This window comes from Rattus norvegicus, chromosome 1, assembly GCF_036323735.1.
Source record: "Rattus norvegicus strain BN/NHsdMcwi chromosome 1, GRCr8, whole genome shotgun sequence".
In the NCBI taxonomy this organism is placed as follows: Eukaryota; Metazoa; Chordata; class Mammalia; order Rodentia; family Muridae; genus Rattus; species Rattus norvegicus.
In genome coordinates, this window is record NC_086019.1 from 115881067 (window position 1) to 115906463 (window position 25397).

Here is a 25397-nt window from a genome sequence, read left to right on the forward strand (position 1 = left end):
ACAGAGCAAAGGCATGGAAATTGCTCAGACCAGGGTCTCTATGTGAGGTGGAAAGTGATGCTAGAGCCTCAGAGAGAAACAGTGAATGGGGGACCATCCTTGAAGCTTGGACGTGGATTCGATAAGCTGCTCACTGGGGCTCTTCTGCCTTCCCCTTTGTGTGCTCAGAGAAATGCCATCGAGCGTTTCTGTGGGGAGGTGAGACGCCTGTGTCATGCTGAGAGGAGAAAGGACTTCGTGTCTGAAGCCTACTTGATCACCTTGGGCAAGTTTATCAACATGTTTGCTGTGTTGGATGAGCTGAAGAACATGAAGTGCAGTGTGAAGAATGACCACTCAGCGTATAAGAGGTGAGCTCACACTTGCAGCATGTGGTGGGTCTACCCAGAGAGGGCCTGTCTTCACCCACAGTTAGCAGGTGCATATCTCCTATATGCTAAAATCATCATTTTTTTTTTACAAAGATGTATTTACTTGTTTATTTTATATGAGTACACTGTAGCTGTCTTCAGACTCACCAGAAGAGGACATCGGATCCCATCACAGATGGTTGGGAGCCACCATGTGCTTGCTGGGAATTGAACTCAGGACTTCTGGAAAAGCAGTCAGTGTTCTTAATCACTGAGCCATCTCTCCAGCCCATCATCTTTATTGATAGCAGCTATTTATCAGTTTTGGGACTGAATACATGATGCCAAGAATAAGGTGCAGGAGTAGCTGACAGTTTAAGGATGTCTGGTAGTTTTACACATCTTGAGCGGCCTGGAGCTTTTGGGAGCACTTCAGATGGTTTGGGGGGAATCTGGGTGCTCAGTTCCCTTGAGATAATAAACGTATACATCTATCTCTGTTCACTGTGCAGAGCTGCTTGCCCTAGGGGACTTCTTATTGTGGGGAACGTGGGCTTCTCACCCAAGGATACTAAGGTGCAGTCCTCCGAGACGTTGTTATCTCCCTGGTTTGTTCCTTGTGTGCTGAGGGACCCTGGCACTTCATCACAGACATGAGGTTGTACGATCTTGCCCTACGCACAGTTGGCAGGTGTCTTAGAATCACACAGAGCATTCCAGGGCCTCTGGACAGCTCGCTCTTTTCTATGGCAACTTCAGCTTCCTTCTTTTGAGGCAGAGAACTTCTGGAAAGAGGCCAGCAGGGGTGTATTAATCAGATTTTGATGTTGCTGTGATGAAATATCCAAGGTCCAGATTTAGGGTAGGTCTTCTGACCTTAAATGATCGAGGTTTAGGATCAAGAAAATCCTTCATAGGTATACCAAGCTACTTGGGTTTTACTTGATTCCAGATGTAGTCAAGTTTACAGTCAGATTAGCAATCACACTACCTTTATAGCCTCATATTCACCGCCCCCTCTCATTCAAAATCATTTATTGGTGCCCAAGTGATAACTTTCAGTACATATTCTGAGTAAAATGTAAAAATAGCCCACACAATTATGCTGAGCCTTGACTGAAAAAACAAAAAACAAAAAACCAAAACAGTGTCCTCAATTTATTCCTTCCTTGGTTGCCGTGTCTTCTACCCTAGCTTCTACTGGAATCAATAGCATGAATACATTAAAAGATAGAGTGTTACTGTATCAGTGATATGATTGAACTATATACAAGTTTTTAAAGTACTAATTTTTTAAATTTTGATTTAATTATTTTAATTAGGGAGTTATCGTTCCATGGTTATCATATGTTGCTCATAGTCCAGTACGGCTGCTTGAGTTCTACCCTCAATTTGCATCTTGTGAATAGAGAGGAAAGAGAACATACTCTTTCTTAGAAGCAAACATTCAAGTTCCTGACAGTCTTTTGCATCATATCTTATGGCCCACCCCTTGGTTACCTGGCCACAGCCACTGCAAGGGAGACAGACACATTGTCCTTTCTTAAGTTCAGGCTGATCATGAGGAAGAAAGGAAGTGAGTTCATAGTGGATATGATCCTTCCTTACAGAACTGTAAAAGTTTAAGATTCAGGGTGGCACGGATAGAGCATTATGGGCAATTTCTGTTACATGTAAAGATTTCTTACAGTTTCTCCACACAGACTCAACATGTGCCTTCGAGAATTTTAGTGTGCAAGCCCTTTTGTTTGCCTCACATTGTGCAGCTGAATAGTTGGCAAATCTAGGACTCTGGGAAGTTCTGGTACTAAGGGACTGAAACAGCATACCTGGGGAGGGGCACTTACTTTTTGTTGGAAATAGTGGTGACCCAGAGAGGTTTTTGGAAAGATCCCTAACAATGCATTTCAGGGCTTTTTGGAGTCAGAATATGCGTAGACAAGATCTCTGATGCTTTGATCCACAGATAAAGGTAGACATTCACCTATGTCCAGACCTATAGGTGTCTGTTGATGACATCCATTGGCCATGGACATTAGAGCACAAAAGCTTTCTGAAACTGTGTGACGTACATCTGGATTGGCCAAAGCTTCCCCTAAAGTTAAGGTCAGAGATGCTGCAAGAGGCTTAAACCATAAACAGCTTCTGCAACACACATTTCTGCAAATATCTTCAGGGAAAGGAGAACAATAGTGATTTTTTCCCCCCAAGTTCCCTGTGGGGCCTCCTCACTTCTCTCCCCCCCCAATCAATTTGTAGATATGTTTTGGAATCAATTCTTTTCTTTTTAGGGCTGCTCAGTTTTTACGTAAAATGGCAGATCCACAATCCATCCAGGAGTCACAGAATTTGTCCATGTTCCTGGCCAACCACAACAAGATTACACAAGTAAGGCCCGTGTCCCTGCACACCGTTGACATGTTGCCGGCGAGGCTGGAATGGGCGGTAGCTAATATCTTTCCTTGTGCTTCAGTCTCTACAGCAACAGCTTGAGGTCATTTCTGGCTATGAAGAACTCCTGGCAGACATAGTGAATCTGTGTGTGGACTACTATGAGAACAGAATGTACTTGACGCCCAGCGAAAAACACATGCTTCTCAAAGTACGTGTGTAGAGGAGAGGGTACAGCCTTTCTCAGGGATAAAGCACGACTGTACAAAAGGCTGTGCTTAATCTAGAATCTTTTCCAACCTTTTTTTCGTTCTCATGTTGTCGTGTATGTAGATGGCATCTCTTGAGTATACACATGTTCCCTTTGCTCGACACACAATTGGTCTGGGGCACTGTCTGCTGAAAATGCCTGCCGTTCCAACTTGTGACACATCCTTGTCAGGAGAGCACCTGGTGGGGGTCTATGATAGACACATCATGACTGTGACAGTGCCGGCTAACGCAGAAGCTCTCATCATGTTCCCAGGACACATTGGGATTGTGCAGCTGGCCCTTGCCAGATTAAATTTATTAGTGCACACAGACGCTGAAAGTTTAGTAGTAATGCGTGGCTGTGTCTGAGACAGTGCAGGTCTACGGAGCCTTGTTAGTCAGGTTAGGCTAGTCAGTGCTGCTTGGTTTTTAGCAAGTAGCCTGGAAACAAAATTATCCTTTGTAACCCAATTTCAGTGGAAAAAAGAGATGCATACAGACTGGGAATAGAAGGTCTTAAACCACAATAAAAAAATACACAGCTTAACACACACCGTCACAGTTGCTGTGAGCTGGGTAACTACCAAGTCTGACTGAGTTATATCAGATGTTAAGTATTCTTTTTCCCCTTCCACATGGAGAGGTTGTAATGAGAGAACGAGACAAGGGAGAGGGATGAGAGAGAGAAGAAAACGAGCAAGTATTCTTGATTGTGTGCTTACCCACCCTTGTTCCTGATGCTCCAGGGTCTATTTTAATTCTAGCACTTGGGTTTAGTGGGCAAGAATGAAACTTGTGGTTCTTGAGGAACCATCTCATGATTCCTGTGCAGTTGCCTGCATGTACTACCGAGGCACTGTCCTCTGCTCAGCAGGCGTTGGCTCCTGAGTGTCTAGGGAGGAAGCTGAAGTAGCCACAGGCGATGACATGTACGAGGGAGAAGGATTTATCTGAGAGGGAAGCTCTGTATTTCATAGCACCATTGGAGGAAGGGTGATTCATGATTTCAGAGTTACCAGCTCTGGCAGTGTGCATCTGTGTGGGTCAGTTCACAGGTCTGTGTCTAATCTTGTACTATTTTGTGGCTTCGCAGGTCATGGGATTTGGTCTGTACCTGATGGATGGGAGTGTGAGTAACATCTACAAACTAGATGCCAAGAAAAGAATAAATTTATCCAAAATAGACAAGTATTTCAAGGTGAGTTTCAAATGTACATATACGTGTGTTATATGTGTATGTGTATAAAAGCATACATACATATATATAATATATATATATATATATATATATACACACACATATATATATATCTGATCTATGTCATCTATACATACATGAAAATCTGACAAAGGCTTTTGCTTAGTTCTGAGCATTGATGATGAATGTCTTTATGGATATACATGCATTAAATTTTTGCCACGTGAATCTGTGAGTGATTGTGACACACATGACATGACTTAATCTCCCTTCTGAAAAGGTGGCTGCTATCCCCCTTCCTGCTCCTTGCCTTGGTTTTCCCTGCGTTGGATAGTGTAGAAATGGAATCATCCAATTTTTTTCTCTTGCCTCTGGCTGTGTATGCCCAAGCTTCAGCTTGCGAAAAGAATCCCCATGGGAACCTGTGGAGCTTGTAGGTTTGCTTATTTTTATTCTATTTTGTGCTAGAACCATGCTAGTAGAATGAAATATACCTGCAAGATCCAGGAAGCAAAAGGTTTATGCCTGTATGTCTTCCGGTAAGACCTATAAGCACGGAGAACAGTGATCTAGCTCAGTTTCAAAGTTCTCCTATGTATTTGGCCAGTGTGATTCTTTACTGCCCGGCATAATAACTAAATTACTGATAAATTAGTGTTCCTTTGCTTTTCCTCTTGTTCTTCTGCTCTAGAAACATTTGACTAGGAAATCGCAATGCAGCTCAGTAATCGTTTGCTCTTAATCTTCCATAGAATCATGACACGTTTAGTTACAGAAGAGCCCCTGTCAGGGTGGACGTCAAGGTTGCATGCAGAACCAGGAGATCATGAGTAGTCTAACTCTAATAAAAACCTGTAGATATGTAATTTAATTAGACTCACATAACTTTTCCTTTAAACCACACATTCACTACTAACATTTTTACATTTCTTTTAAGTTTTTATACAGATAGACCTTGTATACTTCCTGTCCTCCCTTTTCTTTCCACAAATATTAATTTTTAAATAAAGTAGCGCTCGTAGGACAGGTACATAATTCACTCGGCTCTCAATGGTTTTTCAGTGCCAGCGGCCAGTCAGTCGATCATGTGGCGTGAATGTGCTTGAAGCACTGTCCATTCTGAAGAGTTGGCAGAGGGTTGGTTAAGAAAGTAGATCATGGCTCAGTTTTAATTTTTTAGCGGTGAGTGGTAGCACATGGTTTAGAGCATTTGATCAGTCGCTTTGCCAATGAGAAAAGGCAATTATCTAAAACAATGGCATCGGAAGTAGGTTGCTCTAACCATTTTTTTTGGTGGTGGTTGTTAAGGCTACCTCTAAGACCCTTCCCATTTCCTCCTTTTGTGGAGCTTTGATCGGAGGAATCTGATAGTTACCGCATCTTTTTTTTAGCCAATGTCTGGCTATAAACCTAGATGTCTTGCCCAGAGGATTTAAAGAATATCCATAAAAAGATCCTACAGGGCTTCATAAACCTGAATTCCCCACAAGAATGTCCGATCTTTATAACCCAAACAGTTGGTATTGCGGTAAGCTTCCAGGAGGCAGTTTGGTCCTTATAAAGCAAGCAGCATCCATTAAGACCCAAGTTTGGCTGGGTGGAAAGAGAACCTGGGGGCTGACTGGGCAGGTTAGTAACTGTTTGACCCCTGGTCCAGGAAGGTCCTGAAGCAGAGAGTTCAAATAAGATCCTCCCTCCAGGGCTGGCAGATGGCTTAGCAAGGTTAAAAGCAACTTCTGTGCAAGCTTTGTGACCAGGGTTTGGTCCCCAGAACCCACATAAGAAGCCAGACGTGGTGCTGAACATCTATAATCCCACCACTCCTATAGCAAGATGGGAAAGCGGAGACAGGAGAATTATCTGGAAGCCCAGAAGCCAGTTAAGGTGGAACAGCTCTGTGGTGGTTTGAATGAGAAGTGTCCCCTTTAGCCTCTTTGAATACCTGGTCCCCAGTTGGTGGTTGGTGCTGTTTAGGGAGATGGTGCTGCCTCTCTGGAAGGAATCCCAGGGTGGGCTTTGAGAGTTTATATCTTTACCCCACTTCCAGCTCAGCCTTTTTACTTTCTTCATCTGCGTGAAGATGTGCTCTCTCAGCATTCTGCTTCAGCCAATCTGCTGCAGGGCCTCCGGGGCCATCATGAATCTCTCTCTCTGGAACTATAATCTAAAATAGAACTCCTTCCTCCATAAGTCATGGCGTTTTATCATAGCAACAGAGAAGTAACTGTGACAAGAAGAAACAGAGACCCAACTGTGACTGACCCCTGAGGGTTTTCCTCTGGCTTCTACATGGTTGCTGTGTAGCAATTATATAATGCACGGTGATCATGATGATGGTGATCAGTTCTGATGATCATGGTGATGGTGATACAGTTCATGGCCTCCAAACAGGAAATTGAGCCAGCAGACATATGACTGGCATGAGGCTTAAGTAGAGGTAATGGGTAAGACCTTTGTGTATTGGAGGAGTAGGTAGACAAGGGATGTGGCAGCACAGAGGTGGAAGTTGTGCTCCAGAAGGGCACAGGGGAACTCACCTTCTACTCACATGATGTCTTTTTTAGACAGGTCTCACTTTTCCTTACAGTTTAATGCTGCTGTTGGTGGTGGCATTTGGCTTTTTGATTTTTTTTTTAATTACAGTTTTTGAGAACTTTATATATGAGCACTGTGTCACTTCTACCTCCTCCTCTTAACTGTTCCCTCGCCTCCCTTGCGAATTCATGATGTCTTTATTATAACACACACACACACACACACACACACACACACACACACACACACCCATGCATGCTCACATATACAACCTACTGTGTCCATTTTGCACAAATATCTACAACTTGGGTTTGGACAGCCTGCTTCCTTGTCTAGCTGTATATAATATTTTTGCCTTCTGTTCAGCTGTATTTAATAACCTTATTCCTGATTTTTTTCATTAATTTATTCAGTTTACATCCTGATCCCTCCTCTCTTCCCAGTTCATACCCCTCTCCCCTTGTTTTCTCCCTCCCCTTCTCTGAGGTACCCATAGGTACCAACCTGCCCTGGCACATCAGGACTAAGTGCATTCTCTCACTGAGGCAGACATGGCAACCCAGCTGGGGGGAAGGGATCCAAAGGAAGGCAAGAGTCTGAGTCTGAGACAGCCCCTGCTCCAATTGTTAGGGGACCCACATGAAGACCAAGCTGCACATCTGCTACATTAGTGTAGGGGGCCTAGGTCCAGCCCCTGCTTGCTCTTTGGTTGGTGGTTCAGTCTCTGAGAGCTCCCATGGGCCAAGGTTAGGTAACCTTGACCCCTTTGGCTCCCTCAGCACTTCTCCCAACTTTTCCACAAGACTCCTTGAGCTCTGCCTGTTGTTTGCTGTGGGCCTCTGCCTGTTTCCATCAGCTACTGGATGAAACCTCTCAGATAACAGTTATGCTAGACTTCTGTCTGCAAGCATAGCAAAGTACCATCAGCAATGTCAGGGGTTGGCTCCTGTGGAATGGGTCTCAAGTTGGACCAGTCATTCGTTGGCCATTACCCCAATCTATCTCATCTTTATCTCTGCATGTCTTGTAGGCAGGGCAAATTTTGTGTCGAATGGTTTGGAGGCTCACCTCCTCATTCAGCTGTCTACAATAAACCCTCTCCCTTGATTCAGAAGTTTAAAATAAATATAGTGAATTTGTGCAGTATCCTGGAACAGAGTGCAAGGCCTCCCAATTCTATCTTTTCTGTACTTGCTAGGTCAATCCCTCCCTAGGCCATGCAGGTCACAGAATTCCAGCTTTAATTTTGACAGTTTGGCTTAACCTCTATGACTTTTACATTATTGTAGTGGAGTACAGGTGTCTAAAGAGTTCCATTAAAATTCTGAATTTCTTTGATGTTTGTCATATGCTTTCTATTCACTGGTGGTTCTGTTAATTTGCATTCATTCTTCTGATTAGTTGGATAAAGGACTGGTGATCTTGTTTATCTTACAGAACCAGCACAGAGGTTTGTTGATTCTTTGTATTGTTTCCCTTGTTTCTATTTCATTAACTTCTCTGATTTTTACTAATTCTTGCTGTTTAGGTGGTTTGAGATAGGTTTTGTTTGTTTTTTTTTTTTTATTTCTTGGTTTTCCAAAATTTTGGCTTACATCGTGAAGTCATTAATTTGTCCTCTTTATGACTTACCATTATGTTATGTGTATGGATAATTTGCCTGCATGTATGTCTGTGTAGCATGTGTTTCTTTTGTTTGTGTGTATACATGTGTGGGATATGTACATGTTGAAGTAGGTGTGTGCATGTAGATATACATGGGTGATGTCAGATGTTTCCATCTGTCTCTCTAACTTACATTTTGAGATAGGGCCTCTCCCTGAACCTAGAGCTTATTGATTTCCCCAGATTGGCCAGCCGTTGAGCTTTAGAGATCCACGTATGCCCTCCATGGGTTCTGGGGAAATGAGCTCAGGGACTAAAGCTAGCGTATGCTCACTGGACGTCAACCGCACTGTGTTCTTATTGGCTGCTATTTCCTAAAAGAGCCTGGTGCTTTTTATATTATTAGCCTTTGTGTGTTTCCTTTCTGCTCTTTTTCTATTGATTTGTAGTTGTCTGTATGTTGTAGTCTTTTATTGGATATATGTTTTAAGAATACTTGCAGTGTAGGAAGTATTAGAAGAAGTAGAATTGTTAAACATGATGACTTTTTATTTCTTCAAGGGAAGGAAGGAAATGATGCTTTTTTACCTGGAAGAGGGTAGAGTGAATGTTGTCTGACAGTCTGGTGATCTTTTGCTGTTCTGTGGAGCCAGCCTCCTGAATCCCCCAATCCTGGGCATTGTTGAGGCCCTAATCCTGAGCCTTGTCTCTCAGTGCCTAGAACCCACACTTATGAAAAATGTCCCACCAATAGAATATATGCTTTTGCTTATTATAAATCATTCATCCTTAAGCCTTACCCTGAGCTCTGTTTATCAGCCACTAGAACTTATTCTTCCCGTAAAGGTCACAGGTTACTTTGTTACTTTACAAGGAACTCTCAGTGCAGCTGTCTCTGAAACTTTGTTATGGGAATTGCACATGGAGACTTTCCCTAAGGTTTGACTATGTTTAAATGTGTAAAAGAAATTAAACCAGAGGATCAGACTCTGAAGTTTTGATCCGGTCTGGCTGACCAAGTCTGGCTGACCAAGTCTGGCTGTAACCGAGTTTTCATTCACTCACTTCTTTGCAGTTGCCCTGCTTGGGGTGAAATCTGCAGGGATGCCTCCCACCCAACCCGGCCCTGCAATAGTGCACCCCCGTTTTGTGTCTCAACTCTCCCCCTCAGCTTTAAAAAGCCAGTTGACCAGTAAATCCAGTTTATATTTATGGTGTATAATGTGATGTCTTAATACATGTATCCGCTGTGAACCAACTGAGTTCATACTTACTTTTCATGCAGAGAGCCTTTAAATGTATTCTGGTAGTGAATTCAAGCCATGTAAGATTGTTAGTGTTGTCAGCCTTAGATCCTGCTCCAGTGCCGAAACTTTATGCCCTTAGGCTTCATCTCCCCTTTCTCTTGCATTTATCCAGGTCCTTTGTTTCCTTTTGCTGCTGGGGGACTGAACCCAAGGTCCCATCCAGGCTAAGCATTTGGCTCTGTCATTGATCTGTGAGAGCTTTGTTCTCAGCCCCTTACCCTTCACTCGCTTTGTGGTGTCATTCAATCAACAGAAGTTCTTGATTTTATTATGTCCTTGATAGCCGGTCTTTCCTTTCGTATACACTTTAAGGCACCCCAAAAATTGTCTTCTAAGTTACCTTTGTGAAGAAGCACTGTTTCCTTTTGCATCTAGATCTATAAGCCCTCTCTGGAAATAGCTCCATATTTATTTGTGTGTGTGTGTGTGTGTGTGTGTGTGTGTGTGTGTGTGTGTGTGTGTGTTGGGGCGGGGGTGAGAGTTGACATTCTTGGGATTTTTTTCCTACGATGGTTATTCAGTTTACCCTGCTTATTTGTTACTGAGACATTTATGTCTCCATCACTCCCCAGTCTCTCCAGCTCATAAATTAGTCTGTAAGTCTGACCTGGGTCTCTGTCTTGTATCCTGGCGTCCTTCCTTGTTGAGGGGCCACAGTTAATTCTTCCAGGTGCATTTGTCTCTTCCAGTTTTATTCTTTACGATAATCTTAGATACTATTAGGATTAGGCAGCAAAGGGTACCTTTGTGGGTCCAGGCCAAGGTATGCTGTAAAGATCATGCCACATGACAGGTCTAATGCAAGAGGATTATTGGGGGAGGAACAAGAATGAAAGGCTATCTTGAAGTGGGGATATGAGAGAGACGGGGTGGGGGGTGGGGGAGTGGGAGAGATCCTTGATGTTCAGATGTTGAGAGAGACCCTTTAAAGGTTGTGGGTGTGTATGTGTGCATGTTTTTCAACATACATTTTAGAATTGGTTTGCTGGTTTACAAACAAAAGCATTTTCCTACTGAAATATCGATTGGGATTCCATAAATATTGGTGGGGCCTGGGAGTATAGCCTGGAGTAGAAGTGCTTACACTTGATTTATACATGATCCTGGAATTTGATTCCCAGCAATAAAAACAAAGAAGAAACTTAACGAAAACTATCAGGTCCAAAGGAAACTCCATTTCCCAAATTCCAAAAGGCAGAAGGGAAATGTGTCGAGCTGTGGTTCCTGTCAGCATGCTAAAGCCCATGCTGGCCTGCAGGCTCTTTCCCTATTCACGTACCTGTTACAATTCAAAGCCCATGCTGGCCTCCGGGCTCTTCTCACCTCCCCTCCAGCTCTGGGGCCCCCCAGCTACTCATACTCCTTATAACTCCACTGGTTTTGATATGTGTGAGCTCCTGCTTTGCCCTCCCCTTCTCTGTGTCCTCTCTGCTGCTACTTCTCACTCTTTTCTCTGCTCCCTATCCACTGCTATTCGTCCCTCTTTTGCAGATAGCCCACAGTCTGCTGGCCATGTTCAGTCTACTTCTTTCTCTTTCTGCTCTGGATTCTTCCAGATGCCTCTGCCTATTCCCTCTCTCTGTCTCTCTGTCTCTGTCTCTCTGTCTCTCTCTGTCTCTCTGTCTCTGTCTCTCACTGTCTCTCTCTCTCTCTCATCTACAACAAAAACCTTCCCCTTAACCATACCATGGAACAATCATATAATCCATTTATATAACAATAAATAAATACGTAAATAAATATTGGGCCTTCTAATACATGAACATCATATTCCATTCATTGAGAGTTTTCTCTAGGATTTTTTAAGGGTAGAATTTTTGCTTTGACATCTAACACAACTTTCGTTCATGAGTGTGTAGCTCTGTTGTATACTGTTTGTCTATAAATTTTTATCTCCCAAGTGTTTGTTACAAATATACAGAAATGCAGCTGTGGCTATAGCACCACGGTAAGTTAAGTCTTTAAACATATACATGTGCTGTTTCTTAAATTGTATTTTGTTCTCTTCAAAGTTGATATCTGTATATTGAATGTTTTACAACTGTGCTCAACTCTAATAGCATTAGTTATGTTCCTCATGATTGTTCATTTGGTGACTGGATGTACTTTGTGACATTCTTCCTTTTCCTTTGTGAATACAGCAGCTGCAGGTGGTTCCACTCTTTGGAGATATGCAGATAGAACTGGCAAGATACATCAAGACCAGCGCACACTATGAGGAGAATAAGTCCCGGTAGGAAGAGCTGCTCCCTAGAGCTTGCACGACTCCCTGGGCACCTCCATACACGCATTTATTATCTAAAGTAGTTACTTTGACACTTTCACAAGTGTGGGAGCAAATGTCCCATATGGTAGCCATTGCCAATTGTGGCTGTTTACGTTTAAATTCATTGATAAAAGCGGCAAACATTTTAATTTCTTTAGTAAAGCAAACCACAGTTTGAATGTTCAGTGGCCAGTGATAAGCATGTTGGGTAGCAATGACTTAAAATATTTTTATTATTGTAACGATTTCTATTATATAGTGCTAATTGAGAATATAAAAATACTTTTCTGGACCCAGAGATGTGGTGAAACACGCTTGTCAATCAACCCTGGAGAGGAGCAGGGGCTATTCATGCATATTAACAGTTTACAAAATTGTCACCTGAGAGCTAAACCAGTTCAGGCCTGTGTTTGTAAGGTCCCTTGAACTGAGACTGATCTTAAATGTTTTTTTAATGGAAATGGTTTTTACAAAAAAAAAAAAAAAGGCTTTTGTGTGTGTGTGTGTGTGTGTGTGTGTGTGTGTGTGTGTGTGTGTGTGTGATGACTGTAACAGATGTGGCAGACACTGTGGTCCCCAGGTCCTGAAGCACAGACTCTGTCTCTATGCGGAGAATAGTCTGAGCTGTCAAGGTTCTGTAGCTTACCGTTACAGCTTACTATATGCATACGATCTAACTGCATGTTTTGATAGCCCATTGAGTTTCTCAGGTGTTTTTACTGATTTGTTGGACGCTCATACCAGTAACCAGCCTGTATTTCCACTTAAATGTGATTTAAGCATTGTATTTCTCCTTCAGGGAGCCAGCCAACCTCTCCTAGTGAAAGCTATGTAGTAACATACTTCAGGTTTTATAGGCCCCAGATGGTTTCTGTCAAGTATTCCTCTAACAACTGTTTTGTAAACGTAAAACTTGTCGAATGCTCCTAGCGCCACAGTGCCTTCCCCTGCTGCTGCTAATGCTGTATCTAGGCACTGTGCTGGTGCCTCCGGTCATACAGGGCTTTCTCTCCATGCACAGGTGGACCTGTACGTCCTCGAGCAGCAGCCCACAGTACAACATCTGTGAGCAGATGATCCAGATCCGTGAGGACCACATGCGTTTCATTTCTGAGCTGGCACGCTACAGCAATAGCGAGGTACACACCCATGGCTCTGTTCGGCCCGCAGAGCCACAGAGACACTCAAGGGTTGATTTTATTCTTTTGCACGCAAATATTTTCATTAACTGTTTTGAAAAATTTCAGATTTAAAAAAGTTAATTTTTTTAAAATGACCAAAACTAAATAAGGGAAGGTTCCCCCAAACCCAAACCTAATACTTAAAAACAGACCCCTCAGAATTGATGGATCAGTGCAGTTAGCCTTGTCTGTATCTGCTTGGATGTATAAAATACAGGTTTGTATTGGGAGGACTGGAATCAGTAGAACACTTGCCTAGCGCATATAAGACTGTTAAGCATAAGTCCCAGTGTATAGGGGATTGTGAATGAGAGGGAGGAAGGGGGGAAGGGGTAGGGTCAGGAGAGGGGGAAAAAGACAAGGAAAAAGAAACTAAAAGAAAAACTAAGGACAGGATGGAACCATAGGAACTGGAGGGAGAGGGAGACTATCAGGGGAAAGGAGTTGTCATTTGGTGTATGGGCCTTGTCATGTGTAGAAAGGATATCAGTCCCAAGGCCTGAAGTAACCGGAGCCTCTATGTCGGTACAGGGATAGCCTCTGTGGATCTGGATTGGGTTCATTTTCTCTGCCAGTTAAAGAATTAAAAGTCAGGAAAAATCAAGCCCAATAGACAGGTAGCATCAGACAAAGTCAGCCAGTGCAAAACACTTCCATAATAAATGAGCATACACATCAGCAAGGCACACAGAAAGATTCCCTGAAAGGCAAAGGGTGGACTCAGAAGGGGTCTCGGGGTCCTGGAATGGGAGCAATCTTCTTCCCCTATTTCGGGCTGGTCATTTTACATAAAGGGAAGGTGATACAGCCATAACTTTGGCTAAATGTGTCTGCTCTAGCCTCGAACTTGTTGGACTGGTCTGCTTGTAGGGGCTCTACTGGTGGATAAAACACCTGTCGGGCCTTTATCTCCCTGCCAGGTCTTCATCTTCAGCATCCTTAGGAAGCTGAGCACCAAGGGGGACGGTTATGACCTTTATTGTCCATCTGTGGTACCTTTATTAGGCTGTCAGAGATGTTTAACTCCTCGTTCCTTAGTAGGTGCTGTCTGGGAAGTTTGGACCTAGAGTTGAGTTAGGAAGAGAGGTCCCACAGAAATGGGGTCTTTATAATTAATTTCTTACCACTCTGTAGTCAGGTTGCCATGACTATTTATTTATTTATTTATTTATTTATTTATTTATTTATTTTTGACACTCACTTTATTTTACCTATCCAACATGGCTACTAGGCGTGTGGCATAAGCAAGAGTGTTATAGCCTTTGGGAGGATCTAGCCAGGAGGAGCATGGAAGCTACTTCTGATGTCAGTGAGCAGGCAGTGATGTCACTGAGCAGGCAGTGATGTCAGTGCAGGCAGTGATGTCAGTGAGCAGGCAGTGATGTCAGTGAGCAGGCAGTGATGGCAGTGAGAAGGCAGTGATGGCAGTGAGCAGGCAGTGATGGCAGTGAGCAGGCAGTGATGGCAGTGAGCAGGCAGTGATGGCAGTGAGCAGGCAGTGTTTGCAGTGAGCAGGCAGTGATGGCAGTGAGCAGGCAGTGATGGCAGTGAGCAGGCAGTGATGGCAGTGAGCAGGCAGTGATGGCAGTGAGCAGGCAGTGATGGCAGTGAGCAGGCAGTGATGACAGTGCAGGCAGTGATGGCAGTGAGCAGGCAGTGATGGCAGTGAGCAGGCAGTGATGGCAGTGAGCAGGCAGTGATGACAGTGCAGGCAGTGATGGCAGTGAGCAGGCAGTGATGGCAGTGAGCAGGCAGTGATGGCAGTGAGCAGGCAGTGATGTCACTGAGCAGGCAGTGATGGCAGTGCAGGCAGTGATGGCAGTGAGCAGGCAGTGATGGCAGTGAGCAGGCAGTGATGTGAAGGTCACAGTGCAGTCATACCTTGTATTTATGTGAGATCAACTAGGAGGAATGTCAGTCTTAGTCTGGTTTTGAGGACCAGTTGGTTCTCCAGATTTATAGGAAGATGGTTAACACAAGTGGAGAACACCTCTGCTTTCTGGGCATATTGTAAGATTTGAAACACTAGTAGAAGCCTGCTTCTCCAAATGTCTCAGGTTGTCTGCTGTTCCCAGGATATACCTATCTAAGTGGGGTAGTTCCCCAGTTAAGAGTACCCCCCAGACAACTATTCCTGCAGCTAGTCCAGCCTGTGGTGTAGAAATAATAGTGGATTCCAGCTCCACGGGACTTCAGGCTGTGCTTGTAGAATGAGTTAATAGGAAACTCTTAAACAGTATGAACATCTGGAAGAATCGAGATCTCCAGTTAAATGCATTTTGCAGCAGCATTCGTTACCTGTCTTGTCCCTAGAGTCTGTGATAGGTTTTTGCCCTGCTTCCCTTTGGTCTTTTGAGACAGGGCTTCTCTGTGTAGTCCTGGCTGTCCTAGACCAGGCTGGCCTCAAGCTCACAGAGATCCACCTGTCTTTGCCTCCTTAGTGCTGGGACTAAAGCTGTTCCCAGGTGGCTTGCACTGCCACCTTAGTCTCTTTACAAGAAGATGGTAAGGGTTTTGTTTGTGGGTAACCATGAACCCTTAGCCCAGTGAGTGTTGTGATTCCTGCATGCACCACCACACCCGTCTTTCTATTTTTGACCCTGACTTGTGGTGAGTCTGAAGTGGTTTCTGGTTGTGGTTTAGCTTTGAGTGTGTTACGTCCGGAGCTTACAAGAACATGCATGCGTCTTTATTCAGTGTTAGAATTTACTGAATAACGATACATTCTCAAATTGCTGGCTTCTTTGAAAGTTTTTTTGTTTGTTCTTGTTTTTGTTTTTCGAGACAAGAGTTTCTCAGTGTAGCATTGGCTGTCCAGGAACTTAATTCTGATCGCCCTGTAGACCAGGCTGGCCTCAAACCCACAGAGATCCATCTGCCTTTGCCTCCCAAGTGCTGGCATTCATTAAAAGCATTTTGGTTTGAAGTTCTAAAGCCCTTGAGAGCTGAGGCAAAAAGAAGTCCTTTTATTTGGATCTTAGTTTGCTAACATTAACTCCCAGGTCACACATTACAAAAATCACATAGTCATTGTATGTCAATATACATGTATGTATCAATGTAGGTTACAGTGGTAACCATGGAGGATAAAGGAGGCTGCAGCCAAGTTCAAGTAGTTCCAAGAAAGGAAGCTTGACTGGAGGCAAGCCTATGGCCGATAGAAATGCAAAGGGCTCACTGTGGACTCAGACAATGACCTAGAGGCAGTTCTGCAGTTTGTCCTGGTGGACCACAGGTTTGCACTGAGCCTGAGGGTTGGGTGAAGCTGTAGAAGCAAGATTCAGGACCATGGAGGATGCAGAAGCAGAGGACAGGAAAGTCCAGATTGATAAAGAAGCAGCAGATAGACAGATGTGGAGGGACAGATGAGTCGGCTGTGGTAACAATGGGGACGGAACTGAGTGAAGCCCTGGGATGCTTGGGCTTTCTGTCCATCTCTTGACACACATACTGGATGGTCAGGTGACAGGTCTGAGCAGGCTACCCCATGGTGTAGTTACGTATCTATATGAGCATGGCTCTACAGAGTTATGTGCCCACCAAGTATCTGAGTCCAGAGGCAAATGCTGCTTGCAAAATGAAGTTTCTTAGGGCAAGGCACATCCTGACAAAACAGTTTCTAACATTGTGATGCGACTTGGACCAGCCACAGTCAGCTCTCAGCAGGTTTGGACTTAAGCTATCCCCTGACTAGTATTGTTGAGTATCTTTTCATGTGCTCACTGGGCAGTTGTACATCTCTTTTGTACAAAGGTCTGTTCACAGGACTGAGCTCATAGCTGACAAGAGAGCATCCAGCATGTGTGAGGTCCATCCCTAGCACCATAGTTAAAACAAAACATTGACCAAAACTGAAAGTGGTACCTACTTGTAACCCCAGCACTGAGAAAGCAGATGTAGATGGATCAGCAGTGAGTTCACGTCAGTTTTAGCTATGGAGCAGAAAGGGGAGTATGTTCAGACTCTGCTCATTTTTGGTTTTGTTTTGTTTGGTTTATGCAACTTCAAAATCGATTTCTAGAGTAGGATTTCTGGATGCTACGTGAACTTTCCTGGGGGAGATGAATGGATTCCAGGTAGTGCACTGATGGCAAACCATAGTTTTGTCGTAGAGACAGTTCTATCCAAGTCTAGTCTCATGAACTAATGAGGTTAACTGGGCTACTTGTAGTAACATGGACAGTTTACAGATAGTTACATACAACTGAACCCAACAGCCATTAACTGCTTACACACTCGAGGTGAGGAGCAGGTCCTCCAGTGAGCTCTCCACACTCATGAATGTTGATAGGTCTCCTGAGAGAATCCAGGAGTTCTTCTGGAGGGCTAGCCATAGCAATGAGGGAAGCTGGGTGGGTTCTCTTAATGCCTTTGCCTCTGTGTCCTAGGTAGTCACAGGGTCTGGCCGGCAGGAGGCCCAGAAGACAGATGCTGAGTACCGGAAGCTCTTTGACCTGGCGCTGCAGGGCCTGCAGCTTCTGTCGCAGTGGAGCGCGCATGTGATGGAAGTGGTAGGCACAGCATTCGTCACGTGTGTGGACGTTGGAGTGACCATGCAGTCACTCCTAGTTGCTTAGAAGTGCTTTTACTCCAGACCTTGGCAATGTCATATTAAGGGTTTTACATTTTCAGATATAAATAAAGCTATGGGGGTTGGCGGACAACTTGCAATGGCAAGATCATTTACCAGTAATCCAAATCTGGCCGTTAGGCTCGGTGGCAAGTGTCCATCTCGCCAGGTCTCAGTCTTCTCTTTTGACCAGCGTTTCACTCTTTGCACTTGCAACCATTAGCATCTTTAAGGTTAAGTAGAATAAACACAACTCTAAATTGTATACATTTTCCTTTTAAAAGTTTATTTTAGGCAGATAAACATTATGTAATTGGCAGAGTACATAGCAGTTTAAAAGGCAAAGTTTTGTTTTAAATGCCAACAAGTTGGTAAAGTTTTGCTTGTTCAGCATACAATAGTTTGGACATTTTGCCTGGGTTAATTCTTAAGCTTGACTTATTATGACTGAGTGGTTGCTATTTTTTGAGGTGTGTGTGTGTGTGTGTGTGTGTGTGTGTGAGTGTGTGTGTGAGAGAGAGAGAGAGAGAGAGAGAGAGACAAAGAGACAGAGAGACAGAGAGACAGAGATTGATTTTATTTTAAAGGCTCACTTCTTGGTGGACTCAGCCATACTATTATTGTCTGTTCAAAATCAAGTGTTTTGCTCTTGGTGTGGAATATCTTTCTTTCTTTCTTTTGACTGCATCAGTATTCCTGGAAACTTGTACATCCAACAGACAAGTACTCCAACAAGGACTGCCCAGACAATGCTGAGGAGTATGAACGTGCCACGCGTTACAACTACACCACTGAGGAGAAGTTTGCTCTGGTGGAGGTGAGAATCTCTGCTTCCTGTCCCCTGTGTGGCTGATAGCGTTGCCTTCCAAAGGCAAAGGGAAAGCATGGGCAGACGTCTTGTCATTTGATGCTGTTGCTTGCACAGTGGGCACCCACTGTGTCTGTTAGGGAGTGGCTATTCGTTGCTCAGGTATGTGTTGGCAACCTGTCAGATGTAGATAGCCAGCCTCTCTGTGGAAGCTTGTGAGTGGAGAACAGTTTCTTAATTCTAGTTTTATTTATTTATTATGCATGTGCGTGCGTGCGTGCGTGCGTGCGTGCGTGCGCGTACCACCACATGTACATGGAAATTCTCATTTTTGCCATGTTTTGGGATTGAACTTAGGTTCATTAGGTCTGCACAAAAAGCACTTTGATCCACTTAGTCATCTCACTGGCCCATCACAATCATTTTAGAATAAGCCCTTTATATCTCAGTGAAATATGTTGGAGTTCCCCATCAGAATATATCTAACTTACTAGGTCATTATAGAGATAATTGATGAACTTCTAATAGTACATCTCTGTCTCCTTTCTTTCTTCCTTTCTTTCTTTCTTCCTTTCTTTCCTTCTTTCGTATGTCATATATCTCTTCATTTGTTTGGCTTTTCTTTAATGACTATCATATATCTCTGAAAATTCTAGAATTGTTTGTTTTACTTCCAGGTATTAACTTTAAGGTGATGTAATTTTAGTGTTTCCAAATAACTATTTAAAATGTAAATTTTAAATATACTTTCTATCTACCAATATGTGTAAGCTCATTAGTTATAGTATTCATAGATTTTTTTTTGTTTCTTTTGTTATTTGTTTGTTTGTTGTGTGGGGTAGTTTTCTACTTATAGAATCACAAAACCCACAAATTGTGTGTTAGCTTGATTTTTTTTTTTTTTTTTGTCTTTTCTTTCTTTTTGTCCTCACTGGCTATTTGTATATATTCTTTGGAGAAGTTCAGAATCTTCTACTGTTTTGTAAATTGATTTATTATTGAATCGTAAGAGTTCTTTAGTTCCTTTTCTAGGTATTCCTGTTAAACTACCATTACATTTCTTTCACCAACTCATCTCACTTATTCTGTGTTCTCTTTATCGTTAGTCCTAGATTACGTTACCTAATGATCCTATATTTGCTCATAAATTATAAGATACCTCATTAGCTTAGTGACCAATAGGTAGACCTTCCTTTTTTGAAGATTTATCATCATTACATTTTTATTTCTGTGCATATATCTGTATGAGTGAATGTCAAATGTGTGTGTAGGGGGGTTCTCTATGTGCTCAGAAGAGGCCTTCGGATTGATTCCCTTGTAGCCACAGTTACAGGTGGTCGAGAGCATTTGACATGACAACTGGAAATGCAGGTCCTCTAAAGGATCTCCATGTGCTCTTAACTACTGAGCCATCTCGCTAGCCACAATCCTTTCTTAATACACAAGGGTATGATCATCCCAAGCTTGTTACACTAACCTCTTACTCTAAAGGAGCCCGACTTTATTATTTGGCATGTGAATGTCCAGTTGTCCCAGTGTTTAATGGAAAGGTAATTGTTCCCCACTGAACTGTTTTGGCACCTTGTTGATCATTGAAAATCAATAGCTTGTCCATGTAAGAATTTAGTTTATGTATTCCATTAATAGAGGTGCAGAATAGAAGGTATATTGTTTTGTGTTTAGGTAAAGTGTTCTGTAAATATCTGTTAGATTCATTTGGTTTATAACATCAGTTATCTCCAGCATTTCTGTTTAGTGTTCATCTGGATGACCTGTAGGTTAGACTGTTGAAGTCTCCCACTTACCAAGTGTGTGAGGGTCAGTGTGTGATTTAAGCTGTTACTTTTAGAAACTTGGGTGCCCCTGTGTTTGGAGCATAGATGCTAAGAATTAACACTTCATCTTCGTGGATTTCTCCTTTGATGGATGTAGTGTCCTCCCCTCTCTCTTTTGATGAGTTCTGGTTTGAAGTCTGTTTCGTTACTTACTAAAATGACCATACTAGCTTGCTTCTTAGGCCCATTTGCTTGGAACATCTTTTTCCAACCCTTTCCCCTGAAATAATGTCTGTCCTTGATTTTGGGGTGTGTTTCTTGAATGCAGAAGGCATTCTGTTTTTACATCCATTCTATTTGTTTTTATCGAGGAGTTGAGACCATTGATATTGAAAGATATCAGTGACCAGTGATTATTAATTCCTATTATTTTGTTGTTATTTGTGGGGTGTGTGTGTGTGTGTGTGTGTGTGTGTGTGTGTGTGTGTGTGTGTTAGAAGCATACAGATGTATATACCATATGGTTTCCCATTACATTTCATGGAAACGTAAAGTGACATAAAGTGATTTGACTTCTTGCAGGCATCCTTACTGTTATTAATCCCTAGTTTTAATCTATCCCTCTGTAAGGCTCTCCTCCTCCCAAGTTAAAGTATCTTCCATCTTGCCCCACCCCCACCTCCTCTTTTTCACATTTCCTCTTTCTGGGGCTCCTCCCTCTGCCTCTTGCTCCCTTTTATTGTCTTGGCTTCTGTGCTTACTCAAGTTTTCTGATATCGCCTATAGTAATATCTACCTTTTTATTCTCAATCTGATCATCTATATCTTATTTCTTTTTCTTTTGCCAGTCCCGCTGGCCAGTATTTATTGTTTACTAAGCAACTTTTGTCTTTGTTGATCACTCTTTGGATTTCTCTGCTGTTCTATTATTTTTTTTTCTGTGTTGTTCATAAAGATTGAAACACAAGCACACAAGTAAATATTCCTCCCCATATACTTTTAGTGGTATACTTTGCTATTCTTTCTGTAAAATCATGATAACCGTTGCATGACTATCACCTTCAATCCGTGCATTTCTAATGTTCATATTCATAGCTTGACTTCACCTTTCAGCCTTCTTCTGCTTCTTTGAGTCAAAGTATATAGTGCTTTCATTTTTATTCAGATATAGTTCCCATGTGCCCTTTGATTTATTTTACTTATTTTATGTGTATGGGTGCTTTGCCTGCATGCATATCTGTGCACCACTTGTGTGTCTGTTGCCCAGGGAGGCCAGAAGAGAGCATTGGACTTAGAACTGGAGTTACAGATGATTCTGAGTCACTATATGAGTGCTGGGAATTGAACACAGGTTCTCTGGAAAAGCATTCAGTGCTCTTAACTCTTGAGCCGTGTCTCTAACCTCTATCCTGTGCACTTTTTAAAAGTAAACGTTTCTTCTGTTTTAAACAGAAAAACAATATAAATTCATCAAATAGTTTTCTAGTGGGTGTTGGAGAGATGGCTCGGGGTTTAAGAGCACTGACTTTCTTGCTTTTCCAGAGGTCCTGAGTTCAATTCCCATGGTGGATCACAACCATCTGTAATGGAATCTGATGCCTTCTTCTGTCATGCAGGCATACATGCAAATAGAGCACTCCTAAATAAATAAATCTTAAAAATAATAGTTCTCCATCATGAACACATGGAAACCCTACATGTGACTTAGGGGAGCTGTGTAGTGACACCTACCACAAAGTCAGAATTCAAGAAGTTGGCTTCATTTTTTTTCCTAGGTCTTTTCCACATGCTTAAGTCAATGTTTCACTGTTGTTTAACAAGTGTGATTTAATATGCAAACTCTTGCAACATTTTTTTATTTTCTGAGTACTTCCATATTTTCGTTTTGAACGTTTATTTCTGCATTTGAAGTCCGTCAAGGATGGACGAGATGGGCAGGGTGTCCTTGAGTCAGATGTCCAGGTGCCCTAAGGGTACTCATGGGGAGATGAGGTGAGTTCAGTTCCAGGCAGGCACCGAGCACACCGGGTCTTCTGCTTTGCGGAAGATGACAGTGGGACAAGGTAGCTTTGTAGTAGAAAGGAGGGAAATCAAGGAAAGATCTGTGAGTGAGAAAGAGACTTCCCAGGCAATGAAGGACTGTCCCCTGTCCCTGTGCAGCCACTGAAAGCTGTGTCCTTACAGGTGATTGCCATGATCAAAGGCCTGCAGGTGCTGATGGGCAGGATGGAGAGTGTGTTCAATCACGCCATCAGACACACAGTTTATGCTGCACTTCAGGACTTCTCCCAGGTGACCCTCAGGGAACCACTGCGACAGGCCATCAAGAAGAAAAAGAATGTCATCCAGAGGTCAGCCTTCCACAGCCCTCCCTCCCAGCCCCAAAGCAATGGATGGAGCCTAAGTTCAGACACATGGAGTGTCACATTTTCATAAGTAGGCTCAGTACATTTATCCTTAACTCCTAGTCATATTTTTTGATGATTACATCTGTATAAAATGTAGTGAGTCCAATTAATATCCTGAGCAACAGTAATTAGTTTACTACTGAAATTAAGGAGTTTGGCAACCTAGGATCGAGAGATGATTACAGGCACTAGGTATTCAGGGATATGAGGCCCCACATTCTTCTCTCTCACCCAGACATATCATTTCTGGCAGGTTTCTTTTAGACTTTCCTACAAGTCTGGCAAAAATGACCTAGATATGGTAAAACTTAAGAGACCTTGAGAGTTTTAAATGTGAGTTTTTATATACGTTGACTTCTAAAGAAATGTGTGAATGAAACCTACTAGAGTTTAGGAATGTATAGTGTTGATATTGGCTTGCAGTGTAAACAAAATCCTATACTGTGTGTACATTGTAATGCTCCAAAAGTCTGAGAGAGACAGACAGACAGACAGACAGAGAGAGAGAGAGTTCTTATATGTATGTACATTTACATGTATGTAGTGTTAAGGATCAGCTTAAATCTTTGCATATGCTAGACATATTCTACTGCTGGATCTTATAAACCCAAAACTTTGTAATGACACTGTGATGACACAGTAGAAAATTGCATCTTATTAGATAATTTTATACACAAAATTATTTAAATGTATATAAAATGGCCATCTAGATATATGTATAATTTATATATAAAAATTATTTTCCTATTTAACTTGTGTCTTGTCCCCTGAGAAAATTTACTTATATTCAAATATTCCCAGCCCCAAACAGATGTGAAGTTCGAAATCCTCCTTGTTCCAACCTTTCAGTTAAGACACTTTTGTTGGAGGCATATTAGATAGAGAAGTACTTGCCCTTGATGAAAGACCTGTTCCACTAGCCAGACAGTCTATAGAATGCACACCATACTCTGGGTTTTATCGAGAACTTCCCGCAAGAGGTGGTCAGAGTCAACATGAGATGTCTCCAGTCCTTGGGTAGTGCTTCATTACTATAGTCCATTAGCCGTGAGGTTACATCTCCAGTGAGTTAAGGCCCATGTCCCCTGAGTTGTGTGATGACTTCCCGTTCCTCACACAGAACGATTGGCCACGGCCAGGGGGAGCTCTGCTGTCTGGGTGAGAGTTCTGTTTTCCCTGCCCTGACTTGGCCACCTGGCTTGTGTTCAGGAAGTTAAACCTGGCCAATTGGTGCAAACGACAGCTAAGTCTTCCAGGGACAGTAGTAGCTTTAAAGAGTGCACCCTGCTCTTGTGAGCTTTGGCATGAGCGAGACTCTTAGCTTGCTGCCTCAACCAGAGGGAGGGATTATTCCTTCTTACTTTTGTGTTCGTTGGGTGAGGAGACGCTGTGATGGTAGAAATCTGTGTCTGATGACTCAATGGCGGTGTTCAGTGTCCTACAGGCCATCAGGAAGACTGTGTGTGACTGGGAGACTGGGCATGAACCCTTTAACGACCCAGCTCTGCGGGGAGAGAAGGACCCTAAGAGCGGCTTTGACATCAAGGTGCCACGCCGTGCTGTAGGACCCTCCAGCACACAGGTTCTCATCATCTTTATCCTAGAACTGGGCTAAGGGTGGGGGAGGATGGGACAGGGTTGAAATAGTGGTTGCTGGATCTGCTCGGGGCCCTCCTCTTCTGCCTGAGGCTTTTCTTCTCTTCTCCTATACCCTGTCCAACTCAATTTGAAACCTTACCTGAGATAGTCCTGTGAGTATCTGGTTGGTTCATTTAACTGCAGAAGTCATCTAATGCCATTTCTACCTCTGTCTGTGAAATAGATGCCTACATTTTTTCCTATTTGTGCTGTTTCCTTTTTTGTTTTGTGGAGACAGGGTCTCATGTATCCTAGGCTAGCCTCCAGCTCTGCCTCCACCTCCTGAGTGCTGGGTTATTGGATGCTCCCCTACGCTCAGCACCACTTTTGTATTTTTAAAGACAGGGTCTTACAGCCTCGGCTGGCCTGGTACTCACTCTACATAGCTCAGGGTTAGCTTCAAACTCAGCAGTCCTCTGTTTCGGCCTCCTAGCATTGCGGGCATGTGCCAGCACGTCTGTGTTTCCCTCTCAGTGTTTAAATGTATGACTGTAATTTTCACGTCGACTCTATAAATCGAGTGTTCCCTAAAAAGGAACTGTTGCTTTCACGTGTCCTGGTCTGAAGCCAGCGTTGCTGCTTTCTCTTCCGACGCACGTAGGCCTTCCTTGAGGTGCTTCTCACTGACTCATACTTGGTTTATATGCCCCTCTGCTTTGGGACCTGTCCTTCTTACACGTCTCTCTCAGAGGCCTCATAATCTCTATCACTCCTGTAGGAAGGTACCAGCAAAGCACATGGCTGGGTCTATGTAGAACCTCTTGAAGATCAGGAGGAAGGCTCTTGGCCATTCTTGGGATCTGTGTGAGGCATATCACTGCCCTCCGTTCTTCCATTCCATTTGCCTGTCCCTGTGTCCCCCAACTCAGACCTGTGCATCGTGTGACTAACGGCTCTCTCCCGCTTCTCCTTCCCTGTCTGTCTGTGTCTAGCTCTACCTGGTGCGCACTATGGCTGAGTCCTTGAGCTCTGCCGAGCTGCTGAGGCAGCTCAAGTCTCTGGGCATGGAAAGGCTCTTGCATGTGGTAAACGCGTTTCTGAGGCAGTCGTACACCTATCCACCTCTTTTAACCTTTGGTGGTAAGACATTGTTTGTTTTTCTTGTTGATGCTT

At 43.2% G+C, this 25397-nt stretch overlaps 2 protein-coding genes across 8 annotated transcripts in view; one reads left to right on the forward strand and one right to left on the reverse strand.

Moving 5' to 3' along the window:
• Positions 1–25397, reverse strand: part of Nipa1 (NIPA magnesium transporter 1) — a 402283-nt gene that overhangs the window by 272846 nt on the left and 104040 nt on the right. The gene's annotated exons all lie outside the window — the stretch shown is intronic.
• Cyfip1 (cytoplasmic FMR1 interacting protein 1) overlaps positions 1–25397 on the forward strand; it is a 92410-nt gene that overhangs the window by 38313 nt on the left and 28700 nt on the right. For 6 of the 7 annotated variants that reach the window (XM_063262343.1, XM_063262335.1, XM_039112486.2 and 3 more), the window contains 10 exons: positions 169–350; positions 2642–2738; positions 2824–2952; positions 4087–4191; positions 11780–11871; positions 12926–13043; positions 17474–17596; positions 18347–18472; positions 22423–22589; positions 24081–24228. In XM_063262343.1, the coding sequence (XP_063118413.1) occupies positions 169–350; positions 2642–2738; positions 2824–2952; positions 4087–4191; positions 11780–11871; positions 12926–13043; positions 17474–17596; positions 18347–18472; positions 22423–22589; positions 24081–24228 (1287 nt within the window). Of the gene's footprint in view, positions 1–168; positions 351–2641; positions 2739–2823; positions 2953–4086; positions 4192–11779; positions 11872–12925; positions 13044–17473; positions 17597–18346; positions 18473–22422; positions 22590–24080; positions 24229–25216; positions 25365–25397 lie in introns of all 7 variants that reach the window. The other variant, XM_006229288.4, reaches the window with a different exon arrangement.